Consider the following 26,030-nt stretch of genomic DNA (forward strand, 5'->3'; position numbering starts at 1 on the left):
TGGACAGAATACCTCACCAAGTGCTTAGCTCATCAGGAGATAATATTAACCATAAAACAAGGACTGCATTTCTTAAATTAAAAAGTGTGAAAAGCCACTGATTGAAAGGAAACTAATAGTCATAACACTCGTTCTACCAAAAAGGTGTGAAGCCAATTTCATGGTTTTTTTCCTCCTGCTGCAATTTTGGTAAATACCAATCGTATAACATTAAAGCACAATTCAGTAAATGTGAGAGTAGGAGGGCCTGACTAAATGTGGTCTGAGTGTATGACCTTCCAATGGCCTAATTCAGTGGTTTTCAACCAGAGGCAATTTTGCACCCTCTCCCCAGCCTGGAAACATTTGTCAATGTCTGGAGATCTTTTTTTAGTCACAGCTGGTTGGGATGAGGGGTGGTCCTACCAGCATCTAATGTGTAAAAGCGGGGGATGCAGCTAAATATACTACAATGCATAGGGTGGCCCCTACAACAAGGAATTATCCAGCCCCAAATGTCCCTCTTGCTGAGGCTGGGAACCCCTGGGAACCTGATCCAAGGGGAGAACTTGGGAAACTAGAAAGAGTGGCTCTTCCCTAACCCCACTTCTTGCTACCGGGTGCCTGACAGAGCGGGACTGCAGATGCTGGAGGACTGTTCTAGCTGAGTAAGGGCAGATCTGCACTCCGGAAATCAGACAACAGGTGAGCAGGGGTGACATTCAGTTATAGGGCACGAGGAACTTATCCAGGGTTCTTCCCTGGATGGAAGATCGTTTTCCTCCTACTTCCACCCGAAGGCACTTGCAGTTAAGATCCAAAATTTCCAGTCAATCATGGCAGCTTTAGAAAGTTTTCTGAGCCAGTGTTCCCTGCGGCTCTCCGCATTCATAGGAGACCTCAGAGCACGCCCGTGCAGCTTCCACAACAGGCAGCACGGCCACCGCATTTCCTCCTGGGTTGAGTGAGCTGCAAAATGTACTCCCAGGTAACTGAACGAATTGGCTTGCTGCACGCAGTTATGTGATTCTAACAGAATAAATGTTAGCACGTGTCCACCAGAGAAGAGGAATTGAGATCTTTCAGGGTTATCCATTCATTCAAATGAATACTGTGCTCTCATCGTGTGCCAGGTGAAGGCGGCACCAGCCCTGAGTTCCAAGGTTTGATAGATTTCAGACTAGTGGATGTGAACCACTGGGTGCCTGCCACATAAGTACGGCAGATCCCTGCAGGGTAGGACGGGCGGGGTGGGCACAGGGAAGGGGAAGGTTTCGAGGTGGAGAGACCCTTGAGGCTGCTCTGCAGGAAGAGCCCAGGTCCTCCCTGCTTATTGCCAACATTTCACAGGTGTCCTCTGAGGTTTTCTATGAATGTAGAGGGCAAGCAGGCAACCCTGGCTCAGTGCATTTTCTAAAGCTGCCAGAACAAAGAAGAGTTTATCAGGCTGAAAAGGGGTACTAGGCGAGTATTCCACACAGAGGGGAGGTACTACCCACTGAGGGGGTGACATCTGCTTCCCAGTCCCAGGTGACAGCGGTCTGTTAATGTCACTCCTGGTTTACAATAACGAATGAATGAATGAATGAGTTTTGAGACTAGGGATGGATGAAAGAATTCTGAGGACTGGGGTATTTAAATAAGCCTTAGTAAAAAAAAAAAAAATTGGGGTTGGCTAAATGGAAAGGTGAACAAATTTGGAAATGAACACCGAGGAATTAAAAGGCATGAAAAATAACAGCAGTTTTAGAATGATTAAGGAGGTGGTGAGTGGAAAAGTTTTTTGTTAGGAAAAAGGAAGATAACACATCTACACCATCCCAACCTCTAGAAGTCCAGCTTACTGCCTATATCACTGATGGCCCTTCTCTCATGCACTAAAGATCATGCATTGTGTAACTTTTGACAAAGGTGCCCAGTCACTCAAGTGTGCTGTGATCTGTGTCCCTAATGTTTTGTTTTTGTTTGTTTGTTTGTTCTTTTGCTGTACGTGGGCCTCTCACTGCTGTGACCTCTCCCGTTCCGGAACACAGGCTCCGGATGGTGCAGGCTCAGTGGCCATGGCTCACGGGCCCAGCCGCTCCACAGCATGTGGGATCTTCCCGGACCGGGGCACGAACCCGTGTCCCCTGCATCGGCAGGCGGACTCCCAACCACTGTGCCACCAGGGAAGCCCTCCCTAATGTTTGGAGCGGTTGAACATCACTGAGATGTCTGGGAGAAGCAGTCCCCCCCACCTCATCAGATGGACCCTCTCGCCTGAGACTCATCTTCCCAGTCTTCTGTGCTGAGCCCCATCTCAGCTGCTGTCAGCGATCCCCAACCTGCCCCGACTGCCATCCTTGAATGAGACTGCACCTGCTCGGAGTACCCTCTAAGTGCCTGGCTGGTCCTCTGCAGCCTGGTCCGCCACTGTGACTGGCAAACACCAGGTGGACAGCGGGGCCTCTGGGCAGGCACAGGCCCCTGACTGATACTCAGGTAAGGACAGCAGAAAGTAAAGAAAAGCAATACAAGTATTAATTTATCACGAACATTTATAAATCAACTGTGAGATAAAATGCCTTTTGAAACAAGCTGAGTGTTCTTTCTCTAATCTTTTCTTATTATCCGTTACTAGCTAACTACTGTTGGGTTACACATTCGTTCTGAGTTTTTAGGTCAGAGTGTTCTGGAGCTCTGCTGGGAGTGGACAATAGTCCTGGATGTCTCTGGTGAGGGGGAGGCTATTTGGTTCCTCAGACTGGGAGGGTGCTCCAGCATGTGGGCCATGAATTTCACACTTTAATTCATAGGGGGATATTTAGAGAAAATACTTGGCATTTATAAAGCACTTCCAGTAAGGGGCTTCCCTGGTGGTGCAGTGGTTGAGAGTCCGCCTGCCGATGCAGGGGACACGGGTTCGTGCCCCGGTCCGGGAAGATCCCACATGTCACGGAGCGGCTGGGCCCGTGAGCCATGGCCGCTGAGCCTGCGCGCCCGGAGCCTGTGCTCCGCAACGGGAGAGGCCACAACAGTGAGAGGCCCGCGTACCGCAAAAAATAAAAAATAAAGCACTTCCAGTAAATCAACAAAAAAAATTAATTAAGTATGATTCCAACTATATGACATCCTGGAAAAGGCCAAATACGACGACAGTAAAAGATGAGTGGTTTTCAGGGGTTGGGAGGGGAGGGAGGGAGGAATAGGTGGAGCACAGGGGAGCTTTAGGGCAGTGAAACTGTTCTTTAAGATACCGTAATGGTAGATACATTGTCACTGTACACTTGTCAAAACCCATAGAATGTACAATACCGAGAGTGAACCCTAGGGTAAACTATGGGCTTCGAGTAATCGCTGTGTGTAAATGTAGGTTCATCAATTGTAATGAGTGAACCACGCTGGTGGCGGATGCTGATGGGGACAGGGGTTTATGGGAAATCTCTGTACCCTCCACTCCATTTTGCTGTGAACCTAAAACTGTTCTAAAAAATAAAGTCAACTAAAGTAAATAAACAACAAAATGAAGGTCAAGAGAAAAAGTTAATCAGTACAAATGATGAATAACTAGTGAATACTGTCTCTATCGCTGTTCTAACTACTTTAAATACGTTAACTCATTTATTCCTCATAACAAGCCTGTAGGGTTGCTACCATTATCATCCTTCCCATTTTACGGATGAAGGAACTGAGACACAGAGAGATGAAGTAACTTGCCCGGTAAGTGGAAGACCCAGGATGCAAATTCGGGCAGCCCAGCTTCAGACCCTTTGCTCTTCATCATTATGCCCAATGGCTCCTCGCTATGAATTGAGTCCATTGAGGTTTCATCTTGGTAATCTCATATCTTGTGCATATACCATACTTCTTTCTTAAGCTAGGAAAGAATACATTTTCTTTTTTCTGGTGACACCATATTATCGGTAGGCAGGTCACACAACAATGTTAACAGGACTTTTCCCCATAATCTGTAGGTAGACTGCACTCCGGAACCTTTTCAGGAAAAAAATCACAGCCTTGGAAAATTCTGCATTACGGCCTGATTTTCAGAAATGTATCTGTCTCTCTTGGTTAGAAATAGTCATAACTTGACTTTAAAATAGTCCATGATAATGGATAGCTTTGTATTCAACTTTAAAAATTATAGGCTTGAAAATCTATGAAGTTTACAAAATAGGTGTTTTCCATATCCTTTCCCGAATATATAAGTTTTATCTCAAAGGTCAGCCCGTAAGAATAGGAACATTTATCTGACTCTGCTCATCAGGCTAGGGGAGATGTGAAATAATACATCCCTGTCGTAAAACAAGCATGGGTTTTGGAATAATCCTGAGTTGATAAGACAGCCAACACCAAGAGACTATCCACTCCTTATAAGACTATAAATGGAGCCAGGTCAGTTGGCGCACTTTGTCCTCCAGTGTATTTAGCCCAGTGCCCGGTGCTAAATAATAATAGTCATTATTATTACAACCAATGATAGTTTGGGAGTGATTCGAGGAAAGAAGAACATGAACTAGGATGTTCATGGGTCTTCTCTATGTTGCTATTTTACTACTAAGTGATGATATTTTGATAGTGACTTCAGGGATCAGAGTCTCAAAGTGACACTGGAGTTCTGGGTATGAGATCCACAAACAAAAAGGTAAAGGTGGGCTTTTTTGAGTTGTCTAATTTCAGAGGAGAAGATAGGCGTGTGTAAGTTGCAATGCTGTGATGGTCTTGGAAGGCATAAATGGCACATGTGATAAGGTAAACTTCGCGGAGAGCCCCCGAACCAGCAGCACGCAACTCCCAGGACCACTGCCAACTGCGGCGAGGTGGTCTGTCTTCTAACTGGCATCAGGGGTGCAGACTTCCTCTGTGCAGGGGACCCTTGTGTCCCCTGGCTTGTTGAGACAGCCACCAAGTAGGAAAGCAAGGAGGAGCCCTCCGAGGCTGTCCTTGGCCTATTCTGTCACAGATGCCAGCAGCTTCAGAAGCTCCCCCCTTCCCATCCCACGGCTCTCCCTGGGGGACCCCTCAGCACTCTCTCTGAGATCGAGGATGGGAGCCAGAATTCCTCAATGCCCCCCAACTTAGCAGAAGCAGCAGCAGAGTCCTATTCTCTATACCTTTAAGGTCACAGATAGGGCAAGACTCACCCTGGAACCGTCACCTCATACGAGGCTAACTGTCTCTAAATCATCTGGAAGACTTGTCAAAAATGCATGTCCTGGGACCCTGGTGGCGCAGTGGTTAAGAGTCCGCCTGCCAATGCAGGGGACACAGGTTCGAGCCCTGCTCCTGGAAGATCCCACGTGCCACGGAGCAACTAAGCCCGTGCCCCACAACTACTGAGCCTGCACTCTAGAGCCCGCTAGCCATAACTACTGAGCCTGTGAGCCACAACTACTGAAGCCCGTGTGCCTAGAGCCCATGTTCCTCAACAAGAGGAGCCACCGCAATGAAAAGCCCGCGCACAGCAACGAAGACCCAACACAGCCAAATAAATAAATGAATGAATGAATGAATAAATAAAATAAATAAATTTAAAAAAAAAAGCATGTCCCAAAGTCCCACCCACATCTACTAAACCAGGGTTTCCAAGGGTGGGGTTAGGGAATCTCTAATTTAATGAGCTCCCAGGTGATTATGATTTGCAACCAGATTTCAGAACTATGTTCTAGGACAGACAAGGGGTACAGAAAAGGTGATGAGAGGGCAGAATGGGTCATGGATCCTGGTGCATGGTGAAAGTGAACGGTGCTGCTTTGGCTGAGAAAGTGCTAGAGCACGGTCTTAACACCCTCCTCCTCTGCCCCCAGTGCTCCCAACGGCCAAGAATAAGGTTTATTTCTTAGACTGTCATTCAAAGTCTTCCACCATCGACGCCAACTCACCTCCCTAAGCTCATCTCCCACGGTCCTCCAGTCTGCTCTTTTCCTTCCACTGGTCCCTGAGTCCAGAATGCACCCTCCCCCACCTCCCAGCTCCCCCCAGTATCTCCCGATGGAAATCGTTCTCTTGCTTCCTGGACCAGTTCACATTCCCTCTTCCTGACGTCCTCGGGCGGGATTACTGGCTCCTATATGTATGTCTATGTGGTGCTTATTTCACTCTGCTGCATTATGATCAATTGTAGACACACTTGTCACCTCCCAAACACGGTAAGTTTACGGGCCTCCCCGGATGATTTATTAACTTTGTCCATATCTATTAGCACCTACTGGAGCAGGGGGTGCAGCAGTGAAGAATACAGACGGAATCCCAGCATTCGAATATCTCCCAGAAACTTGCCCAGTGCTCCAAGAAACATTTACTGGATCACTTGGATGGCAGCCAAAGGAAGATAGGGGGCACCAACCAGAGAGGGAGTTGGCACTTCTCTCCCGAGGACCAGACGCTGAGCACCTCGGGGGCTTACCCTCTGTCGGCCACAGCTCGTCCCTTTCCAGCTCTCACATACCCACTCTTGCTTCCCACGCTGGAGGAAAGTCCAAGCTGGCCAAGTGCCCAGTACAGGAGGGGAGGTGCAGCCACCCACTCTGGAGAGGCCTTGAGGCAACATACCTGAGCTCCAGACAGCCCAGCTGCAGGGCCATGCCCTCGCTGACCTTGCTGGCATAGCGTTGCATGTAGTCATTGCGGAGCTGGCAGGGAGAAAGGCCAAAGTTCAGATTCCCGCCCCGTTCCCTGTTTCCCTGAGATGAGCAGGGCCCCAGGAGACGGTGGGTGCTTTGATCACCATCCTGCCGCCCTGAGCTGTCTCTCACCCCCTGCCCCAGCTATGCACAAATGCGTAGCAGGAGATGAAGGGCAGGAGGGGAGGCTCAGGAAGAGCCCTGGGCAGTGGTGATCCCGTTCAGGCTGAGGCCCTCGAGTTTCTGAAGCACTTTCACGGCACATTCTTTCATGGATCCACGAGGCAGGAAGTTCAGGCTCCCCTCCCCCACTCCTCATTTTGGAGATAAGGATGCTGGGAATTTGGGGAGGACTCAGTAATTTATCCAAAGCCTTGTTGGTAAGTGGTGACAGATGTCATCCACTGTAGAAGAAAAGTCTGGCTTGGTCTCTAGTGAACCAGGAGGGAGGTGTAGGAGGGGGTTAAGGCCAGGCAGGAAACAACGATGGCAACTCCCTGTACCCGGCACTCACTCCCTGCCGGGTCCCGTTCTGGGCACGGGCATTATAGCCAGGGGTGTGGTGAGCAGCTCTAATCAGCTCATGGAAGCTAGTTATTTAAGTTTTCCAAAATTTCGCAAGCTGGTCGAAATACTGGTACTTTGAAATAGACCACGATGGGAGTATTTACACCATGGAAATTGGCAAGTGCTACAAATCAGAGAGCTGGTTTACCAGCACCAGCTAATGCTATCATTAGGTCTTCACATGAACCCTGTAAAGTAGGTATTCTTACTATCATCCCAATTTCACAGAAGAAGAAACAGGCTCGTGCAGGTAAACTAAGTCCCGAGGGATACCAGGTTAGGAAGCGGTAGAGCTGGGTAGATACCAGGTGTGTCAGACGGCTGAGCCTGCCTGCTAAGACTATTGCCTCCTCTTTGGACCTGCTCTGCCCGCTTCCCCAGCCAGGTCTCCTGGGCACTAGGAAAAGCCACTAGCAAAGTCCAAGAGGAGCTGTGCCCATGGGGTGGGGTTAGCCAACCCTTAGCTGTGAGGGAAGCAGGGTTGGACAGCTGACCAGGGACAAAGGAATGTCCCCGAGAGAAGTTTCCTGGAATGCGACCTCCAAAATCTAAGCTTTGTCTTTCCATCTCCCCAGGAGAGGATGGTCATATGACCATGGGGACCACAAGATAAAATGCTTTTACCTGTTGGTAAAAATAAAGCAGTGTGGTCCTGTCTTCTTTCAGGCTCTCCATGAAGTCCTCTGGCAGGTAGCGGATTTGAAGGTCATACCTGGGACAGGAAATTCAGACTCGCTGGTTGACACAGGGAAGCTGGTCATGCCAGGAACTGCCCGTGGAGCTCCTGGCCTCCCACTGGGGACTTGCTCCTCTTTCCTTCCTCTGTGGTTGGCTGGAGGACCATGAAGGACAGAGGGGTGGCTGGCCAGCACACGGTGGTCAGTGCTAGTTCTGACTCTCCATCTTCTCCCTCTGATGGTAGCTGTTTACCTTCGGTTCACAGACCAGCCCTTGGCCTGGCTCTCCCTCTTCCCCGCACTTCTGTTCTTCCTTCTCCATAGTGCCAATGGCATCCTGTTTAGGGCCGTGCCTAGATATCTGTCTTGGGATGGGGATGTGCTGTGAGCCCATATTAGCTCTTAGCAAACAGATGCGTTGGACGCTGCAGACGGACCAACCTAAAATGCCACTGCGACGTTCTAGAACATTCTCAGAGGTTGGGAAGTGCTCCAAGAAAGGACCTCCCAGGGTCTCCTCTCACTCCGCACTTACCGCCCCGCCCCCCTCCATGTGAGAGCACAGGGCTCCTCTCCTACCTCCACTCAGCTTCCATGTGTAGACACTCGTACTTGTCCTGCACCTCGCCCACCGTCATCTGCGGGTGCAGCCAGTGGATCTCATCCGACTTCATGTGCTTCAGCCTCAGCCCGTAGCAGTCCGCCAGCTGGATGTTGGGCCCGATCCGCCCGCTCAGCAGGATGGAGGTGATGACCTCCTACAGAGGAGAAGAGAGGGGGCATGACTCAGGAGTGCCCCTGCTGGGCCCCCACAGTCCTCATGCAGGCCCTGGAGGTGTGATTCTCTAGGGTGGGATTCTGACTTAACGTTGTATTCATCACTGATTCGCTAGCACTTAGTGCAAGGCGTGGTACACAGTAGGCTCTACGTGATGAATGGACAAGTTGGCAAAATGACACAGAGATAGAGGAACTGAGAGGAGACAGGAGAAGCCAAGGGGAAAACGCAGTGAGGCAAAGAACATGGATTCTGTGCTTCTGTATTTCATTCCAACCAAACCAATCAAACCCAGCATCCTCTGTGTAAGAAGGACCCTCTGAATGGTTCCCAATTCAGCCAGCATTACTGAGCGTCTGCAGTAGGCACTTCTGGGCACCGTGCATGCATTGTTTCATTGAATCTGTGCAACACAGGGGAGCAGGTGTCACATCCCCATTTGGCAGATGAGGAAACTGAGGGAGGTCACACAGCTCATTGGAATTAAGCTGGGATTTTGAACCCTGAGCCACTGGACTCTGAGGACTTGTAGTAGACCAAGCTGCTTAATGGGAAGGTGGGCTGGGCAAGATAGAAGGACAGGACTTGCATTAAGGATTAAATGGCACAACTCCCACACAAGAAGCATGGCCACTGGAAATAGAGTGTTGACAAGAAATTAGGTGCTCTCCTTATTCCTGCTTTCTTGACCAGAAGCCAACCTGCCCCACAACCTGATGCCATAGCTTCCTGGCCTAGCGCCAGAGCTGGATTAAGAGGGGGTCCATTGGCAGCTGCCTGGAAACCCATCATCTATAAAGTCCTGTCTAGTTCTGAAATCACATTGGTTTCACTTTAACTCAGGTTTCTCATGTGGTTCCATGCGTAACTGGTGAATCAAGCCCACTCCTGATGGAGCAAAAAGTACCCTCAAAGGCAAATTTAAAAACTCACAAGCACTGTCTAATCTCTGTTGAGTATCTTTGCAACACATGCCACCTAGCCTATATACAACCAGCCCAAAGGCAGAACAATGCAGGGTGGGTTGCTGTCTGATCAGGAAGAACAGTGACCCCGGATTATTTAAATTTTATGTTTTTGTTACATCTCCCAAGAAGTTGTCTAATGTAGTAAATCAAATATAATCAATTCCTTAATTGGAGCAAAAACAAAGGTATACCATTTTTCTTAGGAGAAAATCAGTTTCTTCTTATTTTCACTAATAAAATGTCCAACTAATACTTAGAACACCAAATTCTTCTTCAGCCTGTGCACTCCCATGTCTTAGTCCAGTTCTGCCTCCTGTCAGCCCTCTTTAACTCTATGGAGTTGTGAAGCTGAAAGACTCTAAGCTTGAAAAATCCCTTCCCCATTAGGAAAGCCAATACCCATCAGAGAAGTCAAGTATTGCTCTGAGATGGAAAGTGAGGCACAAACTGCAGATGTTAACTGCGGTTAACAAATCAGCACAGGAATCAGAACTTCGGTCCTGGAATGAGGAAGAAGGCTGTGATCAATGGTACCTACAGTGAGAGCGACACAGACAATAGGAAGAGTTCAAGACTGTGAAGTCGACCAGTTTGTCATTATTTCCACCCATTTCTCTTGCCACTCACCCTCTGTACTTCTCTGTCCACTTGGCCATCCAGAGCCCCCGTGTCAGTTCCATATAGACTCCCAAACTGGAGTCCCAGCCTCTGGTGTTTTTAAACTTAGAGACTTCCCTACCCAAGTTGAAACTTACATAACTGAAGTCTAATTTCCCCAGAACTGGGACCCCTGTGATTATTGAAAGTTTCAAATATATATGAAGAAAACAGAAGTCAGTAGAATAGTATAATAACCCCCCATGTACACATCGCCCAGCTTCAACAATTACTAACATTCTGCCATTCTTGCTTCTTCTACAACACCATCTACTCCCTAACCATCACTCAACTATTATCAATTTTTACAGTTCTTCTTTTACAGTGAAATTTATATTAATTTAAACACGCAGATTTTAGCTATACAATTTGACACATGAATACACCTGTGCAACCCACATACCAATTAAGAGATTTCCAGATCCCCAGAAAGTTCCCTCATATCCCTTTTCAGTCAAACTTCATGCACATTCCCACCTCCAATTCTAGGCAATGATTTTTTCCTCCCACTTTTACTTAGTTTCGCCTGTTGTAGAACTTCCTATAAATGGAATCATTTAGTATATATTTTTCATTCCCCTGTTGCCAAATACCTGGGCTATTTCTCATTTTTGGCTATTGTAAATAAAATTACTATGAACATTAATGTACAAGTCTTTTTGTGTATGTATGTTGTCATTTCCTTTGGACAAATACCTAGGAGAGGAATGACTAGGTCAAAGGTAGATAAGTGTTTAACTTTATAAGAAATTGCCAAGATTATTCTATTTTATATTTCCACTGTGATATATGAGATTTCCATTACACCACCTCCTTACCAACATTTGGTGTTATACAAGTCTTTTTAATATTAGTCATTTTAGTGGGTATGCATAGAATCTCATTGAGCTTTTAATTTGCATCTTCCTGGTACCTAACAACATTGAGCACTTTTTCATCTGCTTATTGACCATTAATATGTCTTCCTTTGTGAAGTACTTGTTTAACTTCTTTGCCCACTTTGTGTTTGGGTGTGAGTGTGTGTGTGTGTGTGTTTATTGAAGTAGGAGATCCTTATACATTCTAGCTAAAAGTACTTTGTATATGTTTTATGAATATATTCTCTAGGTCTGTATTGTGCCTGTTATTTATTTCCTTAACTGCATCTTTTGATAAAGTCTCATTTATCAAAATGTTCTTTTATGGTTAGTGCTTTTTGCATCCTGTCTAAGAAATCTTTGCCTGCCTCCAAATCATGAAGATATTCTCTTTTCTTTTATAAGCTTCATAGTTTTAACTTTCACCTTTAGCTCTGTGATTGATCTTGAATTAACTTTTGTGTATGGTGTGAGGTAGGGGTCAAAATACATTTTTTTTCTCATAAAGATCTATGGTTATTCAACATTGGTTGTTGACCTTCATTTCCCAATTGAATTATTTTGTTGTCTTTGTCAAAATCAATTGGCCATATAAGTTTAGCTCTATTTCTGGACTCTCAGTTCTGTTCTATTGATCTGTGTCTGCACTATGCCAGCACCACGCTGTCTGCATTACTGTAGCTTTCGAGGAGATCTTGAAGTCAAACAGCGTAAGCCTTCCACCATTTCCTCCCCAAGATTATTGTGCTATTCTGGGTCTCTGCATTTCCATACACATTTTTGAATCAGTTTGTCACTTTCTATTTAAAATGTTTGCTGAATTATGATTGAGACTGTGTTACATCTATAGCTTAGCGAGGGAGAATTGGCATCTTAACAGCACTGAGTCTTCCAATCCTCACACATGGTATATCTTTCCACTTATTTTGCTCGTCTTTAATGTTTGTCAGCAATGATTTGTAGCTTCTAGTGTATACGTTGTACAGGTCTTTTGTTAAATTTATTCCTAATTTATTCTTTTGTTAAATTTATTTGATACTTCTGTAAATTAAAATTAAATTAAATTTTCTATTTTGGTATTCACCCTCTTTGTGGCTCCCTGTTTTCCAAGACTTTCCTCAATCTTCTGGCTACTCTGCCAGCCCCAAGTTCTATCCTCTTACACCTCAAACCTGTAAGGCTGCTGCTTTCTGCCCCTCTAGCCCCTCCCAGATTGGAAAGTGCCATTAGGCAAAAGCCACAAATTTGCAGATTTCGTTCTTTTCAGTTCAGCTCTCAAGAGCAGATTTTCCTTCTGCTTTGCTGTGGTCTCTCTCCAGGATCTTCAAGAGAATTTGATTTTTTATTTTGTCCAGATTTTATCATTATTCTATGTGGGAAGATTAGTCCAGCCAAGCTACACCAGTTTTGAAATCTATGTGGTATGTTAATGAACAAATCTGTCTTCTCTGCAGATGGGAGAGGGTTGGGGAGCAGAGAGCTCCCTTCAAGTCACAGGCAGCCATCATGCAACACAGCAATAGCCAGAAGTACAAGCCCTGGTGTCAAACTTCTACAAGTGCTCCATCCACCCACCACCACGTAGCTAGTTTTCCTTGGACAACATATTTAAGCTCTCTGCATTCAGTTTTCTCATCTGTGACATGGAGGAAATAGCAGTGTCTATTTTGAATGGTCTTACGGGGATTAAATTAGATAAAACCCCTTAAGACAGAACTTGGCACAAGGTAAATACTCAAAAAACCTTAGCATTATTTTAACACAGCAATCTCTTATAGATTCTGGTGCTTTTGTAAAAACAAAGAAAGAGTGGAAATACAAAACAAAACTCTGCTTTCCTCTTCTGCTACCTTTTTATCTCCTTTTCTTTCTTCCTTCCCTTGGAGGTGGTGGTTTGCCCAGGGGTCAAATTAGTGAGGCTGAGGGGTTGGCAGTGGCTGCAGAGCTAGGAGCGGATCAAAGGAGGAGGTGGGGCCAGGGGTGGAGAGGTCTGGATTGGTTAGGAAATTGGTTACATACAGGTGGCTTGAGCAAAGGAGTCAATATATTGAGGATAATGGGAAACAGGTTTCTTACTGTTGGAGAAAGTATTTGAAATATAGAGAAAGGAAGAATAGAGAGGAACCTTAGGTGAGGAACTGGAATTAAAAGCATTGGTGAGAGCTCCTGGTGAGAGAGAGAGTGAGAGAGAGAGAGAGAGAGAGAGAGAGAGAGAGAGAGAAAGGTTTGTTTACTGAGAAAGCCTGGGACCAATGACACCCTGATAGTCAAGTGCATACCAAGCACCCAGTCTTACTTTCCAAATACCCTTCTCCACTAAACGGATCTAGGGCTCCTTGGAGAAATGGCTGATTCCGGGGCTGGGGCAAAGAAGGTACAAGATGAGTCTGGAATATCTTTTTGTGCTAGAAAAAAGGAAGTGTTTAGAGAATGTAGGAGACATATAACAAGGAAGCAGTATCAGCTTACAGGGGCTGGCACGGGCCAAGTCTGGGAGAACCTAAGCATTGAAGTCTATAATGGTAGGAATGGATTGCATCCACTGAATAAAACAGAATCTAGGACAGATAGATAAATAAATGGGGGAGAAGAGGATGCTCTTCTTTCCAGGAGATTGCTAACTAGTAAATGTAGAAGAAAGGATGGAAATAGAAAACCACCGTTTGGCAACAACTCAGTGTCGGTTGGTTCATCAATGGATGATAAAACTGGAGGGTGGAGGTCTGATTGGACGTTGACACGGTCTTAGCGTATCTCCTTTCAGACACTAATCAAATACAAAGGAAAACCTGGCAGACACAAATGACCAGGTCATCAAAGTCAACATCACCAGTGTTAGAACAAGGTAAACAGGACCTGCCTCCCACCTTGATACACTGAGAAGGGTATAGCATCATTTCTGAGATATCCCTGCCAAGAGTTCGTGATGAGTCTAGTCATGAGACCTGGGTGACGGGTCTCCTCAGAGATTGATAGAATAAAAGGCCTGTACTCTTTCAGACTGAGAAACTCTTCCAGATTGGAGGAGACCAAAGAGATATGACAACGCAATGCAATGTGTGTTCCTGGACCAGACAGGAAAAAGAGACATTGTAGGCACAGTTGGTAAAATCTGAATGGGCTCTATGTTTTGGATGGTAGAGCTGTTTGTAGCAATGGTGATTTCCTGATTTAGATGGTCACAGTATAGCTCCGTAGAAGAGTGTCCTTGTGTGGGGAAATAAACACTGGAGTCTTTTCAGTGATGGAGCAGTATTGCTGCCACTTGCTTTCAAATAATTCAGAAAGAGAATAATGATAGTGGGCATACTGTATGTGTGTTTATCAAGAGATAGAGCTACTACATACGGCAAATGGTACATTTGAACAATTGGGGAATCTGGGTGAAGGTGATATGGGAGTTCTTTGGACTGTTTTTTCAACTTTTTTTTATAAGTTTGAAATAATTTCAAAATGAAGAGAGATTCTGGTGAGGGAGACTCCCAGCCATATGAGAAGTAATTTTTGCCAGGCTAGATGGGGCTTTTCAGCTTCTCTTCCACTCAGAGCCTCTGAGAGGGGCCTGACTGAATCCAGCTCTTTGCTCTGTGGTTTGTGAAACTCTCCAGGGCATAATTTATGCAAAATTTTTTCTAGGTTTCCTGCTAAAAAGCAACCAATTTCTGTTGTAGGGATGTTGGGATAAGGTTAACTCTAGATCCTTGGGGTGGAAATGCATTAAGAGACTCTTCATCCAACAGATTTTCAAAGGAAGATTGATTTCAGTTTCAGGTAAGGAAGAACCTGGGGATTTTCTAAACATGAAATGCATTCTTGGGAGGCTGCCTGGTACTGAACGGACTTTTTATTGGGTTGCAGGGGAGCTTCCTCCTGGAGAAGCAAACCTGAAGTTCCTGGGGAGCTGGAGCTTTACCAAATGGCTACTCCACCCACCATCGCCATCACCCTGCTGGTTACTGATGACAGGATGTTGTATAGGAAAGAACTTGGCTGGTCTTGTCCTTGCTTCTGGGAAGGGAGCCTCTGAATGCTTGGAATTTCCTAAGCGATAAGAGTGCCTTTATTGTTCCTGATGGGTACCTTGGACCAAACCTCACCACCGAGGTTTATGGTGATGAGGTAACTCATGGTGGGCCCTTAGGTAGTCTCAGGATGGGGGCTCGGCCTTGTTGGAAAGATCAACCATGTGGTTAGAGGTTTGGAGCTTTGAGTCACATGATATCAGCCTGGCCTCCAGGGAGACAAGGAGGGCTGGAGATTGAGTCAAATTACATGGCCAATGACCCAATCAATCAACAATCAATCAATCAATCAATTATGTCTACATCACTAAACCCCAATAAAAACTCTAGACACTGAAGCTGGGGGAAGCTACCTGGTTGGTAATGCTAGCTGGAGGGTGACATGTCCTAAGAACACAGAAACTTCATGGTTGGGACCCTCCTAGAACTCACCCTATGTGTCTCCTCATTTGGCTGGTTCCTATTTGTATCATTTATAATAAAATTTTAATTGTCCTGAGTTTTGTGAGTCATTCTAGCAAATTTTGAAACTGAGGTAGTGGGAAGCCCTAAATTTGTAGCCAGTTGGTCAGAAGTGTGGCTGGCCTGGGAACTCTGAGGAAGGGTGTCTTGTGGAGGACTGTGCCCTCAACCTGTGAAGTCTGTGGTAGCTCCCCAATTGCACTGGGTCAGAAGTGCACTGCGAAGTGTGTCCATCCTCCAGGCATACCTGGGGAGAGACAAAGTTGACAACCACAGGTGACATACAAAGAGCACTAACTTTGGGGTCACCCAAGCCCAGGCTGTGAACCCCGTTCTGACATGTACTTCTAGTAGGATGACAAGCTCCCCGAGCCACAGCCTCCTTCCTGCTGTTCCCTGCCCTTGTCCTGTGAAGTTGCAGACGGTTCCTTCATTCCAACCATCAGCAACTATCTATGACGTATGTGTTCTGCAAAGTGTAGCAGGAGCCCCAGAGCTCACACAGAGCCCCCGCCTCAAGAAGCTTCTATTCAGGGGGTGAGAGGAGGAAAGCAGCTTAAGTGGTGGGGGCCCCAGAGTGGGCTGGGAAATCAGTTTAAAAGAAAAAACGTTGAGGTTTTACATGATCTCCCCGTGGAGGCTTCTGCATCAGCCCTGGCTTTCCCTCACCCTTCATCGCCTCTTCTCTCATATTCACACAGCTTCTCACGCAAATGGTGGGAGCAGCAAAACCAGCCCTCCGCCCACGGCTCACAATTTGTCATTAATGAGTTCCGTATTTCTTTCTCTATGAATAAATCACTTTTAAAAACAACAGTATAAGATATTTACCTACTCACAAAATTGCCATATGTAACATGACAGAAAAGAAAAAAAAATCTGTCTTCATTTTATCAATTGTTATTTAGCTAAGCCCAGGATTCTATTTTGCTACAGGAAAAACCTTTCCTTCCACCCACGTCGAGGGCTACTGAAAAGCAGGCCCCCGGACAGCCCATGGCTCACAGCTTCTGAGGCTTTCTTGCAAACAGTGGGGTTTCTATGGCTTTTCTTCCTGCTTGGCTGACGTTGATTTATTGGCTTTATCAAATAGCGTGAAGACCCCAAACTGCCTTCACCTCTCTCCCTATTCTCTGGTATTTCCTCTTGCCGGCCAGAAACAAAGAAGGAACAGGACTAGATGCTTGTCCCCAAGCCCAGAACAATTTATTTCCAAAGAGAAAAAGGTCACCCAAGCAATTAATTACTCAATCCACTTTCTCACTCTTTTGTTGGAACAGAGCCACATTTTTTTTTTTTTTTTTTTTGCGGTACGCGGGCCTCTCACTGTTGTGGCCTCTCCCGCTGCGGAGCACAGGCTCCGGACGCGCAGGCTCAGCGGCCATGGCTCACGGGCCCAGCCGCTCCGCGGCATGTGGGATCTTCGCGGACCGGGGCACGAACCCGCGTCCCCTGCATCGGCAGGCGGACTCTCAACCACTGTGCCACCAGGGAAGCCCCTGAGTCACATTTTTTAAATCTGAAATTGATTTTTGTATATAGCGTGAGGTATGGCTGAAAATGAATTTGATTTCAGCAGGATAGCTAACATTCAGGGCCTATATGTGTGGGACTGTTTCTTGCCTCTTTCTCTGTTGCTTTGATCTAATAGTCCTTGTACCTTGGTCACATTTTATAACTTCTGTAGTAATCTCTGTATTCTCGTGATTTTCTCAGGTTCACCTAATTTTTCTTTTTATAAAATACCTAAGCTTTTTGGTTTTTCTCGCTTGAGCTTATGAAACATACTTCATGTTAGTCGCTGGGTTTTTAGGAACAGCCTGACAGCTGTATCCCCCACTCCCTCCCCCAGAAGTGCCTGCACCTTGCCTGAGGTCACACCCCTTACTGGGGGCAGCCTGTATCCACTGACTGGTTACACTGGGGGTTTAAAGGCCCTGTCCTTTCATCCTAATTTGGAACAGCTCTGCTGGGCCATCCCAGCTCCCGTGCTCCCTGTGATGCGGCCGTGTCACAGCCCAACTTTTCTCTCTGCCCATTCCTGCCCTGTCATTCCCTGCAGGTGAGGTTCACGGGGGCTTACTGATGCTTCCTGCCTGCAAAGGGCATCTCGGGGTCTGCTTCGCGGGAGCCCATCTGAGGATCTGGCCTTCATTTGTTTTCCAGGCTTGATTTGACTCACCCTCTTTACTCTTTGGTTTATGAAGGCAAAATGCTCCTCTTTTTAAAAATGATGGAACTTAAAATTTTAATAACTTGAAGTCTTAGTTTTATAAAGTCCTGCTTAAATTCTCTTTGAAAAGATATCCCTTTGAGACGGAAGGCAAGTTTAAACAGGTGACTTTTGTCACTGGGTCCTCATTTCTATGGGATGAGATCCAGACTCTTTAGCGTGAGGCATAAAAGGCCCTATGGAATTTTCCTCTGTATGTTTTTTCCAGCCTCATCTCCCACGCTCACCCATGATGCACTCTAAGTGCCCGCCTCCCAGGACTGCTCTCTTTCTTCTCCAAGCCCAGCATGTCCCACCTGGGGGACACCTGGTGCCCTCCCCTCCTGTCCTCCCCCTCGCTTAGCTGCAAGTTATCCTTTTTAAGGCCCATTAGCACTGTGAGGTCCCCTGGGAATCCCTCCCTGACTTGCCTAGACAGGGTTTGTTTCCGCCCCTGGGTTCCCAAAGAAGTTTGCACACACATCTTACAAGATGCTGTTATGGGTTGAACTTTGTCTCCCCCAAAAGGTAGGTTGAAATCCTAACCACCAGTACCTTAGAATGTGACCTTATTTGGAAACAGGGTCTTTACAGACTAAACAAGTTAAAATGAGGTAGTTAAGGCGGGCCCTAATCCAATATGACTGACGTCTTTATAAAAAAGGGAAATTCGGACACAGAGGGAGACATGTACACAGGGAGAATGCCACGTAAAGATGGGGGATTTGAGTTATACCTCTATGAGCCCAGGAGCACTAATGATTGCCAGCAACCCACCGGAGGCTAGGAAGATGCAAGGAAATATTGTTCTCCTACAGGTTTCAGAGGGACCATGGCCCTGCCGACACCTTGATCTTGGACTTCTAGCCTCCAGGTCTGTGATACAATGAATTTTTGTTGTTCTGAGTCACCCCATTTGTGATACTTTGTTATAGCAGCCCTAAGAAATGAATACAGACATTTACCAATTAGAACTAAGACAATTACTGATGTTTGCCTTTTTAACCTCTCAAATGCAAGGTCAAAAGCCAAACCTTAGATACAATATTATCCTCTACAAGCCCAGTCCCTGGCCCAAAGTAGATCCTCAAATACCTGAGGAATGAATGAATGATTAAATGAATAGGAGCCAGCTCTCTGGATAACAAGTTGGGGTTATGAGGGACAGTGACCCACATTCAAAAATGTTCAAGAGATCAGGAGTGTGGTGATTAATGACATCACCAAGGCTTTGGCGTCTACTGGATCTGGCCAAGACTGTGTGGTCGTGGCCGTGTCACTTAATCTCCATTTCCTCACCTGTAAAATGGGGAACATATCTCTTCCATCGTGAGATTTTTGGGTGGGACTGGATAAGATAACATGTGATGTAAATAAAAGGAGCAGATATAAAATTATAAACATGTGACACTGCCCCCCTCCATTATCTAAGGAGGTTTCCATGTACCACGCAACTCTTGAACTTCCATCGTGTGAACTTGGTAATGGGGGAGCGTGAAGCAGAGAGGTTCCAATCCAGTTGAACTTGACTTACACACTGGAAGAAGCAAAAAGTGACTGAGGGAAAAAAAAAGAATGGATTTTGCCATGAGCAATAGAGGGGAGAACTATAACAGCCTTCGTGGACTAGATTTCAGGAATTTTTAAAAATGCAAGTAAAGATATTTTTGGACGGGAGCCAACCCTATTGGATATTAAGAAATGGCAATAAAAATTTTAAGAAAATTTTCTGTTTATCTTGAAAGTGATCCCTCAATGATATTTTTCCCCAAAGAGATTTCAGTAAAGATTTAAATTGATTTCCAATTAGTTTTACATGACAGACTAATAGTTTTTTGGAAATGTGATACCACTGAGGCTGGCTTCAAGGGAAAAGCAAGCTGGCCAGGTTTATGTGGGTTCCAGACACGTAAAGAGCTTAGCCTAATGGTAGCACACAGTAAGTGCTAAATAAATGCTGGCCATGGTCATGATGCGTGGACAAAGAAGAAAGGATAAGCATGGCTCAAGCTCAAGCCATCCTGGGGAATAATTAACTCAAGAAGTCTATAACTGAGACATATATTTGAGAGCCTGAAATGGAGTCTAAGGGTCCCTGGGCAGAGAGGCTCCTTAGACTCTCCCAGCCTGAGTGGGAGCTGGTGCCCTGGGACCGGGATCCACTCCCACGGAGTAACTGGCTGAGCAGTGGTCAAGGAGGGAGCCATGGTTGCTGGTAACTTCCAACAGCCCTTCAGATCCACAGAAGAGGTGCAGGTGGCTGAGTAAAGCCATCTCTGGAAAAGGGATCTGAGACCGTTTCCAAGCTTAAGCTGGTACTGGCAGCAGCAGGAGGCTGACGCGTGATGAATGAACCTTGAAGGATGTCAGGTTGTGGCCACGGAGAAGAAAAAATGCAGAGAAAAATGACTTCCTTCTGCTTGGAGCAAGAAAGCCACGAAGGGCTTTATGTTCCTAGGGCGAAGCTCACGATAGCAGGCTCCTTCCTTTCCCCTTCTGCTACACGGGCAGACGGGAAGTGAGGGTCTGAGAAAGTGCAAAAACAGGTGGAAAAGGCAACAAGAGGCCTTCTTTTTAAATGACTTGAACCGAACATAAGAGGCGTCTCTGAAAAATATTCTGTTAAAAATAACACTATTATGTCAAATGTTTGGATTCACTAATAACCTACAAGGAAAGGCTCTGGATGCCAAGCTGACATTTAGAAGGGATGAAGAATGTGATAGGTCCATTAGGACAGAATCAGGAGGACTTCAGGAACTTCTTTGAAAAACTCTTCCTACCAAAATATCTCTTAAAGTAATGACTGATTTGTTTGTGTGGCGTGTAGTGTCTGCCTCAGAGCGAGTCACTTCAGCATGACTAGTGAGGTTTTATTCTCACACAGGGCGATGGGTTTGGGGTGTTCATTTCACCATAATGCTCCATAACTCACTTTAGTGAGTCCCAACGGGCGCCGTTGGCATTTGGGGCCAGATGATTCTTTGTTGTGTGGTGCTGTTCAGCACCCATGGCTGCAGCCCACTGAATGCCTTGCCCCTGGCCCTGGTCATCCTGACAATGATGACAACGTGACTAGCAAAATAAAGTAGGCCCGTACACGTTTCCAAACACCACTTTCCAGGAGATGTGGAACAGCCCCCAGGGAGAACCACCGACTCGTCTATTTGGTACCTATTTTCTTCTGCATATACCAAGAATTACACAAGAAAACCTCTCAATGATTCTTACCTATGCATTCAATAATTACATACTGGGCACATTCCCCGTATCAGGCCCCCTTCTAGATGCTATGGATACAGCAGAGAATGAGACAAAGTCCTGGCCCCAGAGAGCTCCCATCCTACTGCAAGGACAGATACCAAAGGAGTATATGTTTTGTATCAAGAACCTGAAATGTGTTTATATCTTGGCCTTAGTTCTATGCCTGGAAGCATGCTGTGGACTGAATGTTGGTGTCACCCCCAAATTCATATGCTGAAGCCCCAATACTCAATGTGATGGTATCTAGAAGTGAAGCCTTTGAGAGGTGATTACGTCATGAGAGTGGAGCCCTCATGAATAAGATTGGTGCCCTTATAAGAAGAGACACAAGAGTGATGAGCTCTCTCTCTCTGCCATGTGAGGACAGCAAGAAATAGCCATCTGCAAGCCAGGAAGAGGGCTCTCACCAGAACCCAGCCATCCTGGCACCCTGATCTTGGACTTCCAGCCTCCAGAACTAGGAGAAATAAATTTCTCTTGTTTAAGCCCCCAGGCCCGTGACATTTTGTTATGGCAGGCAAAGCATAAATTGAAGAAACGATTTAAAATACAGAAATACTCTGTATACAAAGAAACTCACTGTAGCAATTTCAAAAACAGCAAAAGCCCCACAATAGACAACCAATCCAAATAGTTTGAAAAGGACCATGAAAATGATGGGAGGACCACACAGGGTTTATGTGCTAGTTTGTAAAATTGTATAAAGAGCTTGTTAACTCCCTGTTACAATTAGTGGGAGTTGTAGTATATAAAATCATATACAAAGCATGATAGGGATAGAAGTAGAAATAAACAAATCCAGAATGAAACATATCACAATGTTAACAGTGTTGTCTTGCAGGGGTGCAATTATACACATATGTGTTTTTATTCTTCTGGGTTTCCTGTGTTTGAACTTCTGTATATATTGTAGTGGTTCAGAGAATGGCCTCAAGAGTCAGAGTCTCTGATTTGCTTCGTGACTTTGGGCAAATTAACTTCTCTGCTTTGATTTCCTCATTTGTAAAATGTAAAAATTTTCCTGTTTCATAGGGTTCTTGTGAGGATTCAATGAAATGATATAAGTAAAGAGGTCAGCAAAATGCCTTGCCCATAATAGTGCTAAATAAAATGCTATTATTATTATTGTTATTGAGTGAACATGTATTCATTCTACATATTGTTGGATTCAATTTTCTAATATTTTGTTGAGGATTTTTGCATATACATTCATGAGAGATAATGATTTATAGTTTTCCTCTCATGTTTGTCTCTCATGTATTTATTTTATACTTGTAAAAAAATCTCTTCAAAAATAAATGTCTAAGTTTAGCTATTGTACTGGGCTTGGTTTAGCAGATTAGCATAACAAATCCACAGTTAAATGACAGGAGAAGACATAAGCTTGCAACTTGAGACAAATGCCATAGCTTATGCCCACGAGCTTGGTTCACGTGCTACCCAGTGGAGACCTCCTCCCCTGCTTATAGGCTCAGCTTTTAAGAGATGAATAAACTCCTTGTAAAATATAAAACTCTAGAATTAAAATGCTGGGAATTCCCTGGCGGTCCCATGGTTAGGACACCGCCCTTCCACTGCAGGGGGCAAGGGTTCGATCCCTGGTCGGGGAACTAAGATCCCGAGTGCTGCACGGTGCGGCCAATAAATAAATAAGTAAATAAAATAAAAATGCTGACTAGACAGTAAATGTCACAGGGCTAGAGAGAAAAAGAATGGCCCAAATTCACTCAGGTCTTGATGGAAGTTAAGCTGAATGGCTATTTTGCCTTCCAGATCCTAGAAGCTCATATGTGAGAGCAAACCTCACTGATGCAGCCATAAGAATAAAATCTACAACTCCACAGATATTCAACTATTCAGACTTTAATAAGCTCATAAAACTTAGACCAGAATTTTAGAGCCTTACGTAAATTTAGAGATCTCTTCATTTGATTCTGATTTTAAATGAAGATACTGAGACCCAAGGAGGTCAAGTGACTTGCCCAGGAGTATACAGGAAATTCTATTTGAAACCAGCTGAAATTCTATTAACCCTCCTACACTTTATCATTTATGAAGGCTGAACTTCCTTCCAGTCAACTTCCTATTTGGTCTTTATATCAAGTGATGTAGGAGATTCCTAGTCTCATTTGTGCTCTGTAGGCTCAGCTCTTCCACTTGTTCATTCATTCATTATACAGACATCTACTGAGCGCCTACTTTGTGTTAGGCTATAAGTAGGCACTGGGGAGATAATGGTGAGCAATATATAATCCCTGCTTTCCAGGAGGCCACCTCCGTTTAGAGACTGACAAGAGGCAATTACGATACAACCTGTCAAGTGCTTGAATGAGGGAAACGGGAGCACAATGTACCACCTCCAAGCCCCTGATGCCCACCTACACTCCTCGTCTTCAATTCCGCCCCATCAAGCCTGCTCCTGTCATCCTTTCACAGACCCTCCAAGACTCTGAGTATCTATCTTGTGAGTTCTCAGATCCTCTACCATGACTTCTTACCCTGGGGCTCCGCCCCACCTGGGGGATGGTTGAGAATCCTTCCCGGGGGGCATGTGAGCCAGGTAGGCATCCTGCAGGCAGAAGTGGGTACTTCAGGGCAGCGGCCAGTCCCAGCACCCCTGAGCTTCTGATTCAGTGAATTTGGATGCAACTTGGACAACTGATACATTTCAACCCCCCTGGTGACTTCAGATTGCTTGCCTCATCTGGGAAGACTGTAGCAGTGGTTATATGAACCCCTCTGCCCACACCCCATTCACAGCACCTCTTGACATTTAATGCCACTGACCCCAGACACCGCCCCCTGTACACACCAGGTCAGCCTGAAGCTCCCTCTCCCTTACTGGAATCTGGAGTTGAGACGTGGAATTCTAACCAGTCTCTGCGGGCTTCATAACTGGAATCCATCCATCCATCCATCCATCATTAAATAACTACTCATTAATTAATTCAGCAAACTGGGGAAACAAAATGTCCCTCTCTCATGGAGCTTATTTTCTCTTGGGGGTTAACAATAAACAGATAAGCGTAATAATATCTCAGGTTCTGATAAGTGCCAGGAAGACAAACAAAACAGGTAAGGGCACAAGAATGATGCCGGGGGAGGGGTCGGGTGGGGTTGCTGTTTTACGTGGAGTGGCCAGCAAAGTCCTCTCTGATATGGCGGCATTTGAATGGATCCCTGAAGGAAGTCAGGGCGAGAGGGGTGGCCTCGTGGGGGAAGGCCCTTCCAGGCAAAGGGACCAGATTGCACAGAGACCCCGAGGTGGGCATCTACGAGGCCCTGTGTGCTTGGCACATCTGGGTGACTGTGAAGAGGCCAGTGGGGCTGAGGTGGGGAGGGAACGGAGGAAAGTGATGGGGGAAAGGTCAGAAGGGCCAGGCCAGGGCTCGGCAAACTTTTTTTATAAACGGTCAGGTAGTAAATATTTTAGGCTTTGTGGGCCAGATGGTCTCTGTTGCAACTACTCAACTCTGCCCTTGTGCTCAAAAGCACCATAAACAATAGTAAACAACTGAGTGGGGTTTTGTCCCAATAAAGCTTTATTTACAAAAATGGGTGGTGGGCTGTATTTGGCCTGCAGGCCTTGCTTGCTGACCCCTGTTGCAGGCCAGGGTAAGGACTCTGGATCTTATTTTGGGCGAGGAAGGTAGTCATCAGAGAGTTTAAAGTAGAGCAGTGATATGCTCGAAGCTATACCTTAAATATATCCCTCCAACTGACCTGTGTTTTAAAAATTCACCATGGCCGCTACCTGTGGAATGGATCACAGGGGGATAAGGGCAGAGGCAGTTCGGAGGTGAATGCGTTATTCCAGGTAAGAGATGCTGACAGCCTGCACCAGGGAAGAGGCAACGGAAGTGGCGAGAAGGAAATGGTCAGAATCCGGATATGTTTTGCTGGTAGAGCAGACAGGATTTCCTGATGGATGAAGTACAGAGTGTGAGAGGAAGAAAGAATTCAAGGAAGACTCCTAGGTCGAAAGCCTGAGACACAATAACTGAAAGAAGAGAGCTGCAGTTAGTGGAGCCGGACAGACTGGAGGAGAAGCAGAGTTTCAGGCGAGGATTCTGAGCTGATTCTTCGCACGGAGGCTGGGCGGCCAGCAGAGATGGCAGGCAGGCAGGTGGACACGTGGCCGGGAGTTATGGGAGGAGGCTGGAGCCAGCGTTTCAGATTTGGGCACCACTGGGTAAAATGAGAATTTCAAGCTATGTGACTGGATGAGGTCATCTGAGGAGTGACAAGGGACCAGCCTGTGGCGACATACAGCCTGTCAGTGTCACGGGAATCAGGCCAGGGAGGGGACAACCCACAGCCGGCCGGCAACTGAGAATCCCTGGAAAGGGCAAGGAAAAGTGATAAGCTTTCATCAGCCTGTGGTCGCTTTCCGACACTCAGCCTTGCGTCACTGTGGGTGTGCATACGTGTGCAAAATGCTCATACTCCCCTGTGTGCTGTGTACGTGTGTCTGCGTGCCCCTGAATGGGGGTGCCAGCAACTGCCATAGTGATCCCAACCGGTGGCTGTCGTGGCTTGAATGGTGGTCCCCAGAAGATGAGTCCAAGGCCTGGAACCTGTGAATGTGAACTCATTTGGAAAAAGAGTCTTTGCAGATGTCATTAAGTTCAGGACCTCAAGATGAGATCATTCTGGACTATCTGAGGGGCTCTTAAATCCAATGACAAGTGTCCTTATAAAAGACACACAGAGGAGAGATGCACAGAAGGAAGAGAAAGGAAGAGAAAGGAATGCGAAGATGAGGCTGAGATTGGAGTGATGCAGCCATAAGCCAAGGAAGCCTGGAGCCACCAAAAGCTGAAGGAAGCAAGGAAGGATTCCACCCGAGAGCCTTGGAGGGAGCCCAGTCCTGCGACCCCTTGATACAGTCCGGCCTTTGGCACTGCGAGAGAACACACTTCTATTGTTTTAGGCCATGAGGATCATGGTAATTTGTTACAGCAGCCCTAGGAAACAAATAACAA

The 26,030-nt window shown here is 46.0% G+C and overlaps 1 protein-coding gene across 7 annotated transcripts in view; it reads right to left on the reverse strand.

Moving 5' to 3' along the window:
- PTK2B (protein tyrosine kinase 2 beta) overlaps positions 1–26,030 on the reverse strand; it is a 140,135-nt gene that overhangs the window by 28,362 nt on the left and 85,743 nt on the right. For all 7 annotated transcript variants that reach the window (XM_029202887.1, XM_029202886.1, XM_029202885.1 and 4 more), the window contains 3 exons: positions 8,405–8,583; positions 7,773–7,860; positions 6,511–6,590 (listed from right to left, as the gene is read on the reverse strand). In XM_029202887.1, the coding sequence (XP_029058720.1) occupies positions 6,511–6,590; positions 7,773–7,860; positions 8,405–8,583 (347 nt within the window). The remainder of the gene's footprint in view (positions 1–6,510; positions 6,591–7,772; positions 7,861–8,404; positions 8,584–26,030) is intronic.

Source organism: Monodon monoceros, unplaced genomic scaffold (assembly GCF_005190385.1).
Source record: "Monodon monoceros isolate NGI ecotype Baffin Bay Population unplaced genomic scaffold, NGI_Narwhal_1 Super_Scaffold_5, whole genome shotgun sequence".
NCBI lineage: Eukaryota > Metazoa > Chordata > Mammalia > Artiodactyla > Monodontidae > Monodon > Monodon monoceros.